At 41.8% G+C, this 17,079-nt stretch overlaps 2 protein-coding genes across 2 annotated transcripts; both read left to right on the top strand.

The window, feature by feature from the left end:
* Positions 1 to 741: 741 nt before the first annotated feature.
* On the top strand, positions 742 to 7,332 carry LOC308115120 (meiotic recombination protein REC8 homolog; the record flags this gene model as incomplete). Its single annotated transcript, XM_080472469.1, has 14 exons — positions 742 to 797; positions 2,160 to 2,228; positions 2,304 to 2,446; positions 2,521 to 2,593; positions 2,664 to 2,784; positions 2,897 to 2,981; positions 4,076 to 4,151; positions 4,549 to 4,726; positions 5,243 to 5,432; positions 6,017 to 6,189; positions 6,559 to 6,638; positions 6,726 to 6,791; positions 7,038 to 7,138; positions 7,232 to 7,332. The coding sequence occupies 14 exons, from the start codon at positions 742 to 744 to the stop codon at positions 7,330 to 7,332; spliced, it is 1,512 nt and encodes a 503-aa protein (XP_080328595.1).
* Positions 7,333 to 8,054: 722 nt separating this feature from the next.
* Positions 8,055 to 15,128, top strand: clk2b (CDC-like kinase 2b). The gene is made up of 11 exons (XM_080471909.1): positions 8,055 to 8,495; positions 9,194 to 9,284; positions 9,365 to 9,431; positions 9,511 to 9,627; positions 10,613 to 10,779; positions 12,374 to 12,468; positions 12,994 to 13,123; positions 13,206 to 13,288; positions 13,366 to 13,445; positions 13,523 to 13,613; positions 13,698 to 15,128. Exons 1-11 carry the CDS (start codon positions 8,430 to 8,432, stop codon positions 13,878 to 13,880), a joined length of 1,170 nt encoding a protein of 389 aa, XP_080328035.1. The 5' UTR covers positions 8,055 to 8,429; the 3' UTR covers positions 13,881 to 15,128.
* Positions 15,129 to 17,079: the final 1,951 nt, after the last annotated feature.

Here is a 17,079-nt window from a genome sequence, read left to right as displayed (position 1 = left end):
CTGTTGCTTTCTTTGGCCGCATGAATCTGCAGCCTTCAGCACAAACGCCACCTCATCGTGTGGCTTTCTTATTTCCTGAGCTTTAGATTAGTTACCTTTCACTGTGATGTTGCATTTATGTGTGCAAACACTTTTAAGTCCCTGGGTGCAGTTTTCAGCAGTCATGCAGAAATCATTGTAACACCTGCACAGTGAAGCTCCAGCTCTGTCTCACTCTGCTGGCTTTGGTTTTAAATGTCACACTAAGTTTTATGTGGAAACCCAGTAGAAAGAGAACAAATCTGTTGGTCCCCTTTACTGAATTAATGTGGGCTTACAAGGTTTTCTTTTCTTTTTTTTCAAGCTATGCTTCAAATTGTATTACAGCTGTCTCGTGTCTTCATTTGTTTTTTTTATATATATATATATTTTAGTATTAGATTTGTCTCATTTTATTCATTTGTTTCTGCATCACAATAAATTGTTTTCTTGAAATGACCTGAATGGAGGCATCAAAGTCTTTGGGAAAGATTAATCACGCAATTGATTTAAAATAAAAATAATTTTAGTTGCAGTCTTTTGTCCATATGTCAATCAAATAAAGGGGCGTGTACCAGATTAACTGACCAATCAGCGTCTGCCTTACAGTAACCCTCAATCACTGTGTGTGCACGCGCGTGCATGTGTCTCTGTTGAGCAGAAGTTGGAATTTATCCTTTTTTACCTGCAGATTCTTTTCGGTTTTATTCCAAATCTGCCACCATGTTTTACTACCCCTCAGTTTTAAAGCGTCATTCGGGATGTTTTTCTACCATCTGGTGAGTGAAAATTTCTTTACTACTATTTTCATTTAGTTTCTGTGAGTTTTAATTGTCAATACATCGAACCAACCTAATCAGTTTTTTCCTTGCTTGTGGACCTTTTAGACACTAAATGTAGGATCCAACTATTAAAAACGCCCCAAAACTCTCTTTGTAAATGAGTCATTACATTTTGTGCCAAACTCTTGACATTGAACAAACGTTAAAAGTCATTTTAAGTGATTAAAATAGTACGGTAAAAGATAACAGGGATGAGGAAGGTTTCCTTTGACCTTTTACTAAATACAAACTAGTTAAAACTTTTTTTCAAATGGTTTGGTGGATTTCTGCATTTATCCAGAACTTTCCCTTCATTTGAATCGGATTCAGTTAAAAGACAGATGGTGGAGTGCAGGTGCAGCTTAAAGGTAAACATAGACGCTAAAGGTTTGAAGTTTTTTTTTTCTTTCTTTTTTTTTAAACCGCTTTGATGAAGGGGGGGGGGGGGGGGACTGAACACACAAAAGTAATCTCATAAGTTATTTAACCATTTAACTTACCAGTTTTCATATTTGGTAACTTATGGATTTGATTTTGTCTCTTCAACATTAAGTAGTCCTCTCCAGAAAAATGAAGATAGGCTTCTAGCAAACTGGCACCATATTTGATCTGATACACTGAGCACATACATCCAAGCAAAGTGACAGAATATCAGTTTTACCTATGAAATTTTCAATTTAATAGTGTAGTTACAGTATTAGTGGTTAGTAGTTACATTTAAAATGTGTTTAAATGGATTTCCCTCTTTTAAAACAAAGTATTTATACTTTCACACATCAGCTTTGAGGACGAAATGTCCTCCAAGTCTGCCTGATGTCTGCCAGCCTGATGCCACTAAACCAGTATTAATGACTTGACTCGTCAGTGGTCATAATGTTATGGCTGATCGGTGTGTAAATCCACAGTGGGTCTCAGCACTTGGGTCCATGTAGAGTAGATGCCTGTGTGAACTGGCTTGGAGGCAAAAGGCACAACCATCCTGAAGCAAAGTGCCTCTGGATTGTCTGTGTGGTTGTTCTGTGTTTTCAGTCGTGCTTCTGTTATTAATGGAGAGATGACTCCTCATGCATTAACACTGGCTGAGCCGGGCTGTTTTCTACAGTCAGTTTTAACCTGAAACACCTTGCTGATGAACAAAAGCCTCAGAAAATGTTTCATTTTCAACTTTTAATTGCATATTTATTCAGTGTTAGTTTTATATTCCGTGTTATAAAAACAACAAAGTAGATCCCCTCGTCCTCCTTTGCATATTTATTGTGTTAGTTCGCCTCCATAATACATGAAACGAGGTTTCATCTTGGCTCTGTTTTCCTTCTCCAGGCTCGTTGCTACAAAAGGCATCAAAGTTCCTCGCAGGGAATTCCTGAAAGTCGACGTTGGAAACACTTGGTGAGTCTTTACCAGCGTTATTTTCTCATATGACCAGCTGGTGCATTTATTCCTTTACCGCTCGCTCCCGTCCAGTGATGGGATCTTGGACTACGTGCTGCAGCGCGTCCCACCGCCCCGGCCGGACCTGCCACGACCCCGTTTCTCCCTCTACCTCTCCTGCCAGCTCCAGTATGGCGTCATCGTGGTGTACCACCGGCAGTGCGTTCTTCTCCTGGGTAAGAACGCTCAGTCAGCAGACTGAGAGCAGGCGTCGGTCTCGGTCTTGATCTTGAACCCGTGGTCATTTCAGAGGAGATTCAGTTCATTGTGACCAAGCTGATGAAAAAAAGGACCTCGCAGAGAATTGACATGGACGCCAGCAGGTGAGAGCAGCTGCTCGACATTTCAACAGGCTGCACGTTGACTCCTGCTGAGCCTCCTGTTTGCTTCCAGGCCGCCGGTGGTCCTGCCCGATGCTCTGGCCGCGATGGAGGAGGCAGAAGGAGCTCCTGACCCTCTGTTTGGAGTCTTGTACATGCAGGAAACTGTGCCCAGCCCCAGTGCACTGATCCAGGTGAAAAAATACACAGTAACACACAGCAGTGGATTTTAAATGTGGAAGGGGAAGCAACAGGAAATAGACAGTCAGAGGAAATAGATTCACTGTTAGTTTTCTTGTTTCTCAGGTGAGTTGGGACTATCTGAGAGATTCCACTCCTGATCGTCCTGAAGTGAGGAGCCCAGCTGCTGCTGCAGATGCTGCTGAGGATGGTAGGATGTCATGACAAGCTGGAATGACATGAAAATAATGATCTCCTCAGGGCAGTGGGTCACTGCTGGGGTAAAAATTAGATTTACTCTGGGGGAAAAAAACGACAACTGACCAAATCCCTCAATATATTTAATATCATTTCATTCACAAAAGGTGAAATCAATCATTTGACATTAAAATCCCTTATAAATAGAGATAAGATTTGCTTGCTATTGCTCTGTATCTTTTAGTCTTTGTTGCTCCATTTAGACATACATTATATGTTGACATCTTTGTTGAACCGAACAAAACTGACCCACCAATGGTCCTGTCCATGGAACATGGGACGACATTGCAAGTAGCCACTATTCCTAAAGGGCCGCTCAGTGGTCAACCTTCATAGTGAGAAGATAATGGGGTTAAATGCTGGCTCGGCCTTTCTGTGTGGGATTTGCATGTTCTTCCTGCGTGTGTGGAGGTTTTCTCTGTGTACTCCGGTTTCCTTCACACTGATTTGTCCACTGTCGGTCAGCAGCGGACAAATTAGTGTGAAATACTGGAACTCATTTACGTGTCTCAACAAATCAAGTATCTCAAAATGAGACATTATTTATTTAGAGCAATTATAATAATTCCCTTATCTGTCTGCATCATACAGGTACAGAGCAGACGGACTCATCTGACAGCACAACATCAACTCACTGGCTTTTCTTTAATATTTCATGTGATACAACAATACATGAGATACGTGGAATTCTACAATTTATGCACAAAATCTGTGGAATAGAAAAAAAAACAACCTAATTACAACTGTGGAAATGTGTATAGAGATGTACAGTATGTTGGAGTGTGTGCGACGATATGCAGCGGAATACCAATGGCGAGCAGAAGCTCGCGACGGGTCAGGGCAGAGCGGGCCAGACCGCCTTCAGCAACATCCTCCTAATTGGCAGAAGCTGGTCAGACGCGGCTGTGCAGCCAGAGTTTGTTTGGCAGACGCGAGCGCTCTCATTTCTGCTTGATTAGACGTATTTTTCTCCCTCTGGCTTCGCTGGATGGCGTGGCTGTTGAAGCTATGGCCTTTCATTAATGCCACCTCTTCTCTCTTCCCCAGGCATCACTGCGTCTCAGGAGAGCATCACGATGAGAGAGACCGAGCCCGTCGCGTTCCCCGCCCCAGAGGTGTCACCGTCCAGACGAACCCACCTGAAACAAATCCACAATCTCAGATCTATATCCCCACAAACCTGCGTCTTTTTGCTAGTTTAAGGACGAGGAACTCGGCGATCAGGAACAAATCCTTGACTTCCTTATGGAACAAAGTGATCACTTTCCTGAAGGTGTGTGGCTGAATCACGAGCGCTTATCTCCAAATGAAACATGAACTAACGACCTTCTCTGACCCTTCAACAGGTGAGTTGGAGGTACCAGAAGAACAGGAAAGAGAAGTGGGAAGGGAAGAACGAGAGAAGAAAGACAGAACAAAGACTCCCACTGGATCCACCATTGAGTAAAAACAATCCACACACAAACAGAATCAACCTTGTTTAGATGCAAAACAACAACCTGGTGGTTCCCGTGTGTCAGATTGCCGCCCGCCACTGTGTCCGGTGAAGAGTTGATGCTCCCAGAGGAGCTTGCTGTGCCGGCAGAGCGGCCCGAACCGCCCAGCGGCTTGCTCACACCCGTTCACGAGCCTGGGTTCCCCTCCCCTCCCCCCACTGGAGGGCGCCGGAAGAAGCGTCCCCTGAGAGTGGCGCACAAGGTACCAGTTCCTGGCAAGGTTCGTATTTCTACTAAATCTGCAGATGATAATTACTGAGTGTAATGTGTTTCACAAAAAGACAGTAGAGTAACTGGCAGGGGAACAGACGTAAACGTCAAACGATGATAAATATCAGTCAGGAGCACCGACTATGTAATGATGTATTTTCATGTTAATTTCAAGCATTAATGGCACAATCTGCAAAATATTATCAGTTGTTGATTTTCACATTGTAAAACACCAACGCCTTGACTTCTTCTACTAATTAGAAGAAGAAATTTAAAATATTGTTGTATTAGATATAGTTTTAAATCATGCATACGTGAGGAACCACATGGCTGAAAACATTACTGCACCAATCATCACTTTATACTTTTACTAGAGTAAAACTAAACTTTCACACTGTGTTTTATATGAAGCAAACATTGTGTTGCACTTTCCCCTCCTCTGATTGATGAAACCAGTGAAACGGCAAATATCTCATTAAATTCTCTGCCGGTCTTTTCCTGCCACCAGGATCCGTTGACTCCGGAGGTCAAGCCCACGAGGAGGAGGCAGCTGATCTTCCTCGACCCGGAGACGCAACTCTCTGAGGAGGCGTTGAGGCAGCAGATCAGCAATCCTCTCATCGAGACCAAACAATCCGTTTTCCCTTTTTCCCAGAGGATCCCCGCCGCTGCGCTCTTCAACTCGCCCTGCTGCAGCTGTCAGTAACACACAAACACAAAGTTTTCCTTATGAATATAATACTTTATCGAGCCTTGGGGCCTGCAGCCTCTGGCTCACTGTAACCTTCACAAAATTATACCTAAATAAACATTTGATCTTGTTTTTTTTTGTTTTATTTATGTGCAAAAAGTCATTTTCTAAAGAACTTTTAACTCTTTGCTAAAAAGGACTTCTTTTTTTTTTTTTTTATTAGAAAAAAGGCACAACAACTAAAATGGCTAAAATGGAGAAAAATAACTAAAACAAGAAGAAATGGTGAAAAAAACCTGCTAAAACAGCTTTAAGAAGCCTGAGATGGATGGATTGCTCTAGTTATATTGGATTTGGTGAAAAGTCATAAAAAGGACTTATTTGGTCATAAAGGTTGCAGACGTCTGATCGAGCCACACTGAACATCAGTTCATCTATTCAGATATTCCCAGATGTCACTGGATAATATGGACCCTGGAATTCTGCTTTTTTCCTCACACTTCTCACAATCAGCTGCAGCTCCAGAACGTGACTTCAGTGACCTTTTCAAAAATAAACTCAGCGCTGTTTTTTGTTTTTTTTCCCCTGCAGTCTTGCCTGAAGAGATTCAGTTTCTATGGCGACAGGCTGCCATCATCACGCCGGTGTCAGGCTCGGACCTGCAGGTCGGGGAGCGAGGGCCCGAGTCCACAGACTCAGAGCGGGAAAGAGAGCGTGAGAAGATGGAGGAGGCTGAAAAAGAGCAGGAGCGCGGCTCTGAAGAGGTGTGACCGTGCGCTTGTTTAATTGTGCGGTGGGGACGGCGGGATATGTCACAAGTTCAACAACGTGTGTGTGTGTGTGTGTGTGTGTGTGTGTGTGTGTGTGTGTGTGTGTGTGTGTGTGTGTGTGTGTGTGTGTGTGTGTGTGTGTGTGTGTGTGTGTGTGTGTGTGTGTGTGTGTGTGTGTGTGTGTGTGCAGGCCCTGAGTGAAGCGGCAGAGGAGAAGATGTTTGAGGATTCAGGTAAAATATTTGCATATTGTTAATTGATAACAAGACAAATCTAATCAAGGTGTGTGTGTGTGTGTGTGTGTGTGTGTGTGTGTGTGTGTGTGTGTGTGTGTGTGTGTGTGTGTGTGTGTGTCCAGCCCAGGGTACACTGCCCCTAGAGAGTTCTGACCAACGGGAGGTGTCTCGGGAAATCTCCCCTGTGTACTCCTTTGAGAGAGAAGGGTAGGTGACTGAGACAGAACCATGTGAGTGTGCGAGTGTGTGAGTTCCCTTGTAAGTAAATAAATGTGCACATATATTTGTTGGCAGGTCGTCAGTTTCCAGGTCTGTTTCTGCACTGCAGGACATCCCAGAGGTGGAAGTAGGGTCTTCAAGGTAATCTGTACTAACTATTCAAAACATTTTAATTCCTAACCCTCTAATCAGGAATCTGCACTGTGGCGGTTTTTATTCATTGATTAAGATCAACAAATATACCAGAATGACTATAAGTCCGACTCGCTCCTCTCTGTTCAATTCTCATACATTCAGATGTCACCGTTGCGTGTCTCTCTTCTGTTTTCTCTCCTCTCTGAGTTAGACGATGAATGAATGAATTGAAGTGTGTGTTTGCGTCTTCAGGTTCCTGCCGGAGCATGAGGAGGCTCCCATTCTGTTCCACTCTCTTCTGCCTCCCGGTGTGGACCGCAGGACTGTCAGTAACGCTTTTCACAGGCTGCTGGGTAAGAAGGAGTTTCACTCCTTATTCAAATTGTTGCTCGTATTTAGATTGTGCTGATGCTTCAGTGTCAACACTGAGAACTGTTTGTGTGCAGAGGATTTATCAGAAAGGAAGCTGCGCGCAGAGCAGGATGAGCCATACGGTGACATCTGGATATCACCACTTTCAAACTACAGAGAGATGCACATGATCTAGAATCGTGTCTGTCCCCAGAGTTCTGGTGTTTCGTTCATGGACGGTGGATTCAAACTGCATCAAATGCAGAACGCAGCCGTTTGGCATGAAATTATTGCAATTTTTAAAGGATTTTATAAAAAAAATGTTTTTTATGAATCGATTACATTTTTCACACTGTTTTTCCATGTTTCTTATACACCCAATGAGCTTTATCAACTTGATTAGACTTCAGATTAATATTTGAAGAGTTTTATTGTTGCGTTGGTGATGTTTCTCCTGAGTTCACCTCATTGTTTTGTGCATGGCAGAGAAAAAACAATCCCTGTTAAGAGTTTTGCATTCTTTCCAAATAAAAGCATTTTACTGACTCCGTCTGTTATTTCTGTGAAGAAAGCACGAGCCAAACTGTATATTGAGCGACGTACGCAGGAGGACAGGTGTGGTCAAACATGCTGCCCGGGTTAAGGAGGTGCAAGGAGGACGGCAAGTAAGTTGAGTGAAACAGGATCTGCGTCGCCCTCCTCCTCCTCCTCCAGACCACATCTTGATTCTCTTCTAAACACTTTCTCAGGGGGTTGTGTGGCCAGAGTTTATTATTAGCATTTGTCTCTCTCCCTCTCTCTCCCTCTCTCTCTCCCTCCCTCTCTCTCTCTCTCTCTCTCTCTCTCTCTCTCTCTCTCTCTCTCTCTCTCTCTCTCTCTCTCTCTCTCTCTCTCTCTCCGTCGCCCGACTCCCGTCTCATTTCTGTGCGTCTCTTTCTGTTTGTCTGCTTCGTCCGTCTTGTTCAGTTTGTTTCATTTGTACTTTGAAGTTTTTGTCTTTGTGATTGTTTTTGTTGAGTTTCTTTTCGTGGCAAACTTGTCTCTCTTTCTCATTTTGCTTTCTGCTGACAACACTGCAAGCAATTTTTTTTAGTCTGTCCTCGAGTTTTTCTTCTTTTTTTGTTCTGTTCTGTTCTTACTTTAGTATTCATCGGCCCATGCAGCCTTTTTCACTCCACAGCTCCTTGAAGTGCCGCGTTAGTGTTTGTGCCTCCCTCCTTCACCTCAGTGCAACATCACTTCATCCACTTCTCTCCCACTCGAGCTCGACCTTCCCCGGAGCGAATCTGTGTGATGGGAAAGACGGAGCTGTACTCTTTGTATAAGGGCTTTCTGGACTGTATTTGCCTCTGCTTGTCTGTGAGTATCTGGATTCACTCTGCATGCGTTTTGCCGCTTTCCTCCACTTTCTACGTTTTTGTGTTTCAAACTTTTGCGAAGCACGCACTTCAAGCAGGCCGTGTTTATATGGGTCAGTCTAGCTTTTGTGTCTATTTTGTGACCCGTGTCTCCTCACTAACTCACACGCCGAGCTTCTGATATTAATTACAGTCTCAGTATGCAGATGGAAATAGAGTCTCAGCTCTTCCAAAGGGGCCTCAAGTCATTTGGTTTGTCTTATTAACTTCCCTTAGAACAACTTTAGGTCAACAAGTTTAACCTTTACTACGTCAGTTGTGGCTGCAAGCCTGGTCCATCCATCTGGTGACCTTTGCCCTTTCATGCACTGAGGTCAAGTGTTACTGTGTCTGCAGGTTTGCAAGTAAAAAGTGACAGGCCAGTGCAGGAATACAGTTTTAAAGAGGTGAAACTTCTGGATATTTTAATGTTACTTAGCAACTTATTTCAGGCCTTATTTATTCCATAATTATCACAATTACATACAAAAGAACACTTGAATCTTGTACGTTTATATACAAGTCAAAATTAGACGAATGAACTTTTCAGTAATGTTATAACAGATGCACTGTTTTTGATTTTTTTGTTTTTTTAAACATATTCACGTAGACATCTGATAAATAAAATGTGTTATTAATATGATGTGATTGACTTTGCAGCGGAGCAGAGAAGAGGCTCCGGGCTACAACGAGAAGGACACCGAAAATGGTCACCTGATCTACAATAACGGGGATGTCCTCCAAGAGAGATGTAGGTGTCGGAGCCGCTGTGAGAGTGAGCAGCCTCTGTGAAGCGCTCCTCGTCTAATTTGATCTCAATGTGTCTTACAGACGAGATACTCGACACATTAGGTGAGGGGACATTTGGAAAAGTGGTGCAGTGTTTGGACCACGGCAGGTAACCATTTAACCTCAAGCCGAACTGGTGTGCAGAGAGAGCGGGATGTTATTTTTAATCGCACTGTTTAAACCCACAGAGGAGGAGGTCAGATCGCACTGAAGATCATTAAGAACCTGGAGAAATACAGAGAAGCAGCCAAATTGGAAGTCAGCGTGCTGGAAATGATCAGCGAGAAAGATCCACACAGGCTACAGTGAGTCGCTTTGAGATTTTGATCCATGTGGAGCTGCTTCTTGTTTCATGTCAGGATGTCAGGACCGATGACTAGAAGAAGGGTACAGACTGCTGAAAACAGTCCAATGAAACGATGACAAAAATTCAACATTCAAAACTAAACTGACAAGAAACCAACACCAATAGGCCTTGAAACAAGAGAAGGAATGGATTACTAGGAGGGACATGAAAAGCAAACAAATGGACCAAAACAAGATGAGACTTAAACTTCATCTTCGATTATTGAGGGTGGAGAGGCATGACACCTGAGAAGAGAGGAGAAGCAGGAAACCAGACATGAACAGACAAAGTGTGATCAAAAAAACGTCTCTGATTTGAGAATCGCCTCTATCTCCTCTAAAGTTCCACTGAGCAGAAATACGCGGATCCCAGTGCTCCTGCCATGTGTGGAACGCTCCCTGGAAGTCAGTTTTGTCTCTCAATGTTTCAATCGCTTTCTTCAAGTGGAAACAATCCCCCATGAGCTGGACCTTCGTCTCTGGGAAGAGCAAAAAGTAGACGTCCAACAGAGATAGGACCAAAATTCACCCATATTCAAGACCCTGTGAGTGGACTTGTTGTCATGATGGACACTTGAGATGTGATTTGTCTGAACACCATCAGGGACGTTGTATTGCCAATGTTTCATGTGGATTAGCTCAGGTAGGAGCACTGGGGGCAGTGCATCGCTGCACCGGGCAACAACTCTGAAGGAGATGATAGAAAAACACAATTTATTTTATTTCTTTTTACAGTTGCAGTCCCAGAATCAACCACAGGGAACTCAAACCTGAAACTATTAATTTAAGACATGGTGATACAAGACATGACTAGACCTGACATGACACGCCACAACATGAGGAAGCATGAGGGGGTGGCACATTAGGGGAACAGACTGTGAAAAAAAAAAAAAAAACCTGTGACAGTTTGATGAGTTTCACGTCTTATTTCTCTCTCCATGTCAGCAACTGTGTGCAGATGCTCGACTGGTTTAACTACTACGGCCACGTGTGCATCTCCTTCCAGCTGCTCTCTCTCAGCACCTTCGACTTCCTGAAGTCAAACAACTTCCTGCCTTATCCAATAAAGCAGCTCCGACACATGGCCCAGCAGATCTGCCACGCTGTCAGCTGTGAGTCCAATGTGCATCACAGTCACCGCACAGAATCACTTTCTTTTCGCCTGCTGTACCTCAGGATCCATGTCAGTGAAGACTGTAAGCAGCTTATCCACTGTCGCCTCACCAATAGAGCTGCAGACACCTGAGGTCACCTGCTGAAATTCAGTAACAGCATGAGAAAAAAAAAGCACAAATTCTATAAGCATTGATTAACATTAACTTCTGTTCTTTGATCAGGTCTAATAGGAAATCTTATTATCTCACAGTTTCACTATCACTCAACACTGTTGTTTACTTTCAGCCAGAGACATTTTATTGTCCTGTTATTTTAATATCTCAGTACATCTTTAGGGAAGATGAACTGATTACATTTGAGACTTTTTAAAGCTTCTTGTGCTGCTAATGATTCAGACACAAATTACAACACAATTTTGTGCAAATATTGAGAAAAGGCTAATCCATTATCTTCCTTCATAACAAGACTGTCAATTTTACCCCTCCGTCAGAGTAGTGTCAGAAAAACAAGTCAACAGCACGGTGATCACATTTTCTAATTTATATCGAGTATTTTCCTTGAAAAGACGATTTTTACTCTCAACTGTTAGATTACTACTGAAGTTTCTTTTTTAAGCCATTTTGATGTCATTCAACTTACAATTAGTCCAGTTTAAGAAAAAAAAAAAGTATATTTATTTAATATACAGTTCAACCCTCCATTTATTTCTTTTTATCACAATTTCTTCTTGATAGTTGAAAATAAATGATATTGCTGGGAAAAAGAATCCCATTGGTCCCCTAATTTCTTTTCTCTGCTAAAGACATTATCAGAGGTTCAGTAAAAAATTCAGAAAATTTCACTTTTGAATGTGGGAGACTGGTGGGAATATCCTCATGTTCAGGCCTGCAATTATCATATTTATAGTTGTTCTTTGGAGCTTGTTTTACTTTGTCTTCATTACCTTTACTGTCTATTCAGTGATGAAACATTTATGATAAATGTTAATCAAATAAGACATGTTCTTTCTACGTCTTTCTCAAATGTTTTATATCTGGTTATTTGTATTTGATGAAGCAAAGTGATACTTTTAAAAAGTACATAAATACACATAAATAAATTTATTTACAGTTTATGAGTCGGGTTGCTAGAATAGCAAAACGTTCAATCTTTAATAATTTGTTATGCACCACTATATATCCATTACATTTGATTGTAAACATTTAATTATTTCACTGCGATCTGCAATCATTCAGTCACGTAAACAGCTTTTAAATAAAACATTATGGACGACAGCTGTCATTTAACACTATCGCTTCCTAAAGCAACAGAAGAGTCACAAACACAACCATCATCAAACGCACTCGTCAAAGATTTCCTGCTGTCTAATAAACATGTCATCACACACTTCATCAAGGCCACTGTTTTCCTCCAGAGCGTTTAATTGCCCCCATAAATCTACTGTGACGTCCTGCTTCAGCGAACTGGAGGAGTTTGACCAGTTGAGGGCGTCGGCTCCTGACGAATCTCACTTCACCGTCTCCCCCCCCCCCCCCCCCCCCACCCCCCCCCCCCCCCCCCCCCCCCCACCCCGCTCCATCTCCTCTGCAGTTCTCCATGACAACAAGCTGACTCACACCGACCTGAAGCCTGAGAACATCCTCTTTGTCAACTCAGACTTCTCCATTGTATACAACGCCGAGAAGGTCAGCAACAGCTGCACGCACTGAAACCTGCAGGGTGGAAGCAGATCGGGACGTTAAATAAGCAGGGATTACTTTGTTGTTGCCGATTTGCATGCAAATTTATCTCAGCAGAACTGCGAGCCTCCCACATGTGCTCCGTTTACAGGCACATTTCCATCCAGGGAAACTGCGAGCTGTGTTTGTTGACCTTGATGGGACAATGAGTCTCATCCTGGGAAAGGAAACTCAAAATATCATTTCTATTCATGAAAAAAGTCATTTTTTATTTCAACTCGAGCCTTATGGATGATTGCAGTTGTATACAACCGAGATGATGCCAAAAACAAGATTGTTTGGCAGAGAAATAAACATATATTTGGAGCTTAATATATCAGTCTGAACTGTTGGCTTGTTTTGAGGGTCTTATGTTTCCTCTCCTCTCACTTTTCACTGCAGTAATGCTTCTCTATTCCTCAGCCTATCGATTTTTCTATTGATTATACGGTCATTACATAGTTGTTTGACTTTTCCATGTCTCTTGTGTAGAAGTGTAACGAGAGGAGAATAAAAGACACCACAGTGCGGCTTGTTGATTTTGGCAGCGCAACTTTCGACCACGAGCATCATTCTGCCGTGATCTCTACGCGTCACTACCGAGCCCCAGAGGTCATTCTGGGTAAGAGACGCTGATTTGGAGTTGTCACCCTGACTTGTCGGCCTTATTTAGCTGGTTGTGTGGCTCCTCCCTCCCCCTGCAGAGTTGGGCTGGAGTCAACCGTGTGATGTGTGGAGCATCGGCTGCATCCTGTTTGAATACTACAAAGGCTTCACGCTCTTCCAGGTCAGGTTCACAGCATATTAAAAAGCCAGATGATCTTGATATTGCTGTTCTTCACTTGTTCCTCTGTGCACCTGCAGACTCATGACAACACGGAGCATCTTGCCATGATGGAGAGAATTCAGGGACCATTTCCTCTGAGAATGATCCAGAGGAGCAGGTATCGCTCTCATACGCATTTCTTTCCGACACTAAGTGACGCTTTTCATCTAACGCCGTCTGATCTGAACTTCGCAGGAAGCAGAGGTATTTCCACCGTGGCCGTCTAGATTGGAACGAACACTCCAAAGCCGGACGCCACGTTAAATCCAAGTGCAAACCTTTAAGAGTGAGCTGAGACAGGCGCAGCCATTTTAAAGTGTAGCTATTGTATCTGCTCCTTTAGAATAATATGTTTCTCTTGGTTTTCCAGAAGTATTTGTTGTCACACGGGACGGAGCACCACCAGTTGTTTGATCTCTTGGAGAGGATGCTGGAGTATGAGCCCTCAAATCGCATCTCTCTGGGCTCTGCTCTGTCGCATCCCTTCTTTATACCCGTCTATTACCCGGGAAGGATTCAGATCCGGAGGAACAGCTGTGACACAAGCAGATGACATTGAGTAAACACTTCACCCCGTGTGGACCATACCGGTGTTTTTACATCTTTAGCTTTATTGCAAAAAACCCCAAACAAAAATCCATGTGTACTTTATACTGCGGTCAGATGAGAATTGATATGAATGTGCGAGAATCACAAGTGGAACTTTAGAAGTCTTGAGAACTTGAATGTATTTGAAAGATATAGAAAGGAAAACACAGAGACATAGAGGTGTGTGTGAAAGGGGAGATGAATGAGAAACAGGCAGGTTGTATTAATCCGACACTGAGCGGATGCTCTGACAGTAGCAGAGGAAGAAGAACAGACAATTCCTTCTGGCAGAAACACTTTGTACCTGCTTTAAAAGGTACCAGTCCAAATCAATAGACCTTGTGTATTCTTCTACCTTGAAGTTAGTTCGATAAGCTTTATCTTTGGAAATCTCCATCACATGACTTTGTCACTCTTTACTTATGTTAACACACCAAAACAACTGGACATGTGAAACAGTAACAGTTAGAGATCCCTTTAAGAAATGAATGCACTTTATTTACTTGTTTCCTACAAATAACATTGTTATATAATTGTTGTTTAGTTAAATTAAGGCTCCAAACTGCTTGATAGTGTTTTTATTTCTGATTAGATTCTTGACTTCAAACAAAGGCTACGAGGCAAGAAAGAGTCAGAAACATTAAACTACTAGGTAATAATACGTTTTTTTAAACTTGTAAAAACTATTCATATATTTTTATGCAAATAATGAAAAACTGAAAAATCATCACTGTTTGGTCTAATATTGTAGTCTTAATCAAATCGCCAGGTTCTTGCCTCTATTCAATGCTTCTGTCATACTTACAATGACCACTAGAGGTCAGCATAAAGCTTTAATCCTCAGTACAGGAGGTGCACTTTGATCCTTCAAATCAAAATCTATGAGGCATGCAGGAGTTGATGAAAACTGTTCAGTTACAATATTTTAATATGCATGTTATATGACTATGGAAAGATATGGGAAGATTACAGCAATTTTAGACTCAACATGTATTTTTCTAAGTTGAAAAACTAGTAACGTAACGAAACGTTATGTTATGTTTTAGACGTTTGTCAGGTTTTTTTCTGCTGTACCATACCAACAAAATCAGGTGGTGGATCTTAAATGTCTTAAAACTCGATATGTCTGTACAGTTACATGTAAATTGACATATAATGTATAAACTGTGTCAAATAATAAAGAAAGAATCAGCCATTATTATAGTAGCTCCATATTTTCTGTCAGAGTGAAGCATTTCTTTCTCGGCTGCTGGAAAGCGAATGAAATTGAGCAGAACAATCCGTTGTGCAAAGCAATCAGTATGGTTCTTTACAGACAGACAACCGAAGGCCAGAAGAGAACAGTCGGTTCATGATTAAAATTTATAGAGGACAACAAACACTGATTGATCTCTGAAATTTAAAGGATTCTATTTCCCAAGCAGACTGAAGCTGAAAGCACAATATCAACATCAACACAACTGAAACACACTTTCAGAAGATTTTTTTTTCTTGTCTGTCTTGGTAAAGTACTTCATATGGAAAACAATCTTTGATTTTTTAATGAATTCATCTCTCCAGTTCTCTTGATTTGATTAAGATCTCAAAGCTAGTGGACGGTCCAGTCTAGCACATCAAACAAACACACGCACGTACGCACGTACGCACGCAAGTAAATGCCATTGACTTGCAGAACTCCTCTGGCATCTTGATTGAGTGCAGCTCAGTAGAGAGCACGGTCACAAGGCTGAGCAAGACTCTGCTGCCAATTTTCCTCTTCAGCCTTGGCACAGCTGTGTGTGTGTGTGTGTGTGTGTGTGTGTGTGTGTGTGTGTGTGTGTGTGTGTGTGTGTGTGTGTGTGTGTGTGTGTGTGTGTGTGTGTGTGTGTGTGTGTGTGTGTGTGTGTGTGTGTGTGTTATAGGTATAACATCATATTGCATCATGTCTCATTATTATCACCATATCACATAATCTTTTACGTCATATTGTTTACCATTACTTTGTATCATACTGTATTTAGTGATATCATCGTGTCGGATGTAATTGATATACTTTGCAGGGTTTCTGTGCCCGATCCTGGGAAGTCACTCTTCTGCATGTTTTATGTGTCCAGGTTCCAGCGCGCCTGATTAAAATGAATGAGTCCTCATTAGACTCTGCAGATGCCTGATAATGATCAGGTGTCAGATCAGGGAGACATCAAACATGCAGGGTAGTGGCTTCCCAGGACTACAATTAGCACAGACCAGGCTGTGCAAGAAAATGTTTCCTTTTGTGAAATTTGTTCTTGATTTTACTTTTAACTTCATCTTAAAAAAGAGGGACCATGTCATCAGAAAATAATCTTGGATGTCATTCTCCACAACAACAACAACAAAGTGGAAACTATAAACATTTTAATGTGGTTGGCACTTTTACCTCAGTACAAGAAGATCCCTGGTTTGAGTCCAGGCTTGAGTCCATTCTAAGTGGAGCGGGCTTTTGCATGTTAACCCTGTGCATGCACAGGTTTTTCTTTGGGCAATCCAGTTTCCTCCCATTGTGCAAATCTATCACTCAAAGTTGTATGAAGGCAAAACAGAAAATGGATGGAAGAAACACTTCATCACACAGCCACATTTACATGATTTTACATAAAGCAGATTAGACATTAAGTATAATGTGAATGAAGGATATTCAGAGTGCTGCAGATTTATTCATGACATGAACCATCTCTTAATTTACTGGAATATATCTCAACATGGTCGGTACAGTTGAGTCATTCTGGAATTGTTCTGTACTTGTTGGATGAATGTTTGTCCTTGTTGAATTCAGCAATTATGAGACACTGTTGAAACACATTTCATTAAAATATTCAAAGATCTGTTGTTCACATAGCATAAAGGCAAATCCCTTGGTGGCCATGTTAGTTTCATTTAAAGTTGTAATTTCACTATTTTTTGTAATTAGGTTACATTCGAAATTGGTTGTGCATTTGATATTTTCCATAATGAATTAATATGTATGTAGCACTACGTTTGTTTAATTTGGTGCATACATGCTCATCACTGCCTAGTACAAAAAGTCAAATCATTACAATTGAAAAATCGTTTTAGTTTTTTTATAGAAGCAGATCAAATGTAAATGTTACATAGAGTGATAATATATACATTTATATATATGTGAGCAGCCCTTTTATTCCATA

This window comes from Lipophrys pholis (genome assembly GCF_963383615.2).
Source record: "Lipophrys pholis genome assembly, chromosome: 9".
Classification (NCBI taxonomy): Eukaryota; Metazoa; Chordata; class Actinopteri; order Blenniiformes; family Blenniidae; genus Lipophrys; species Lipophrys pholis.
This window is presented reverse-complemented; position numbering and strand designations above follow the sequence as displayed.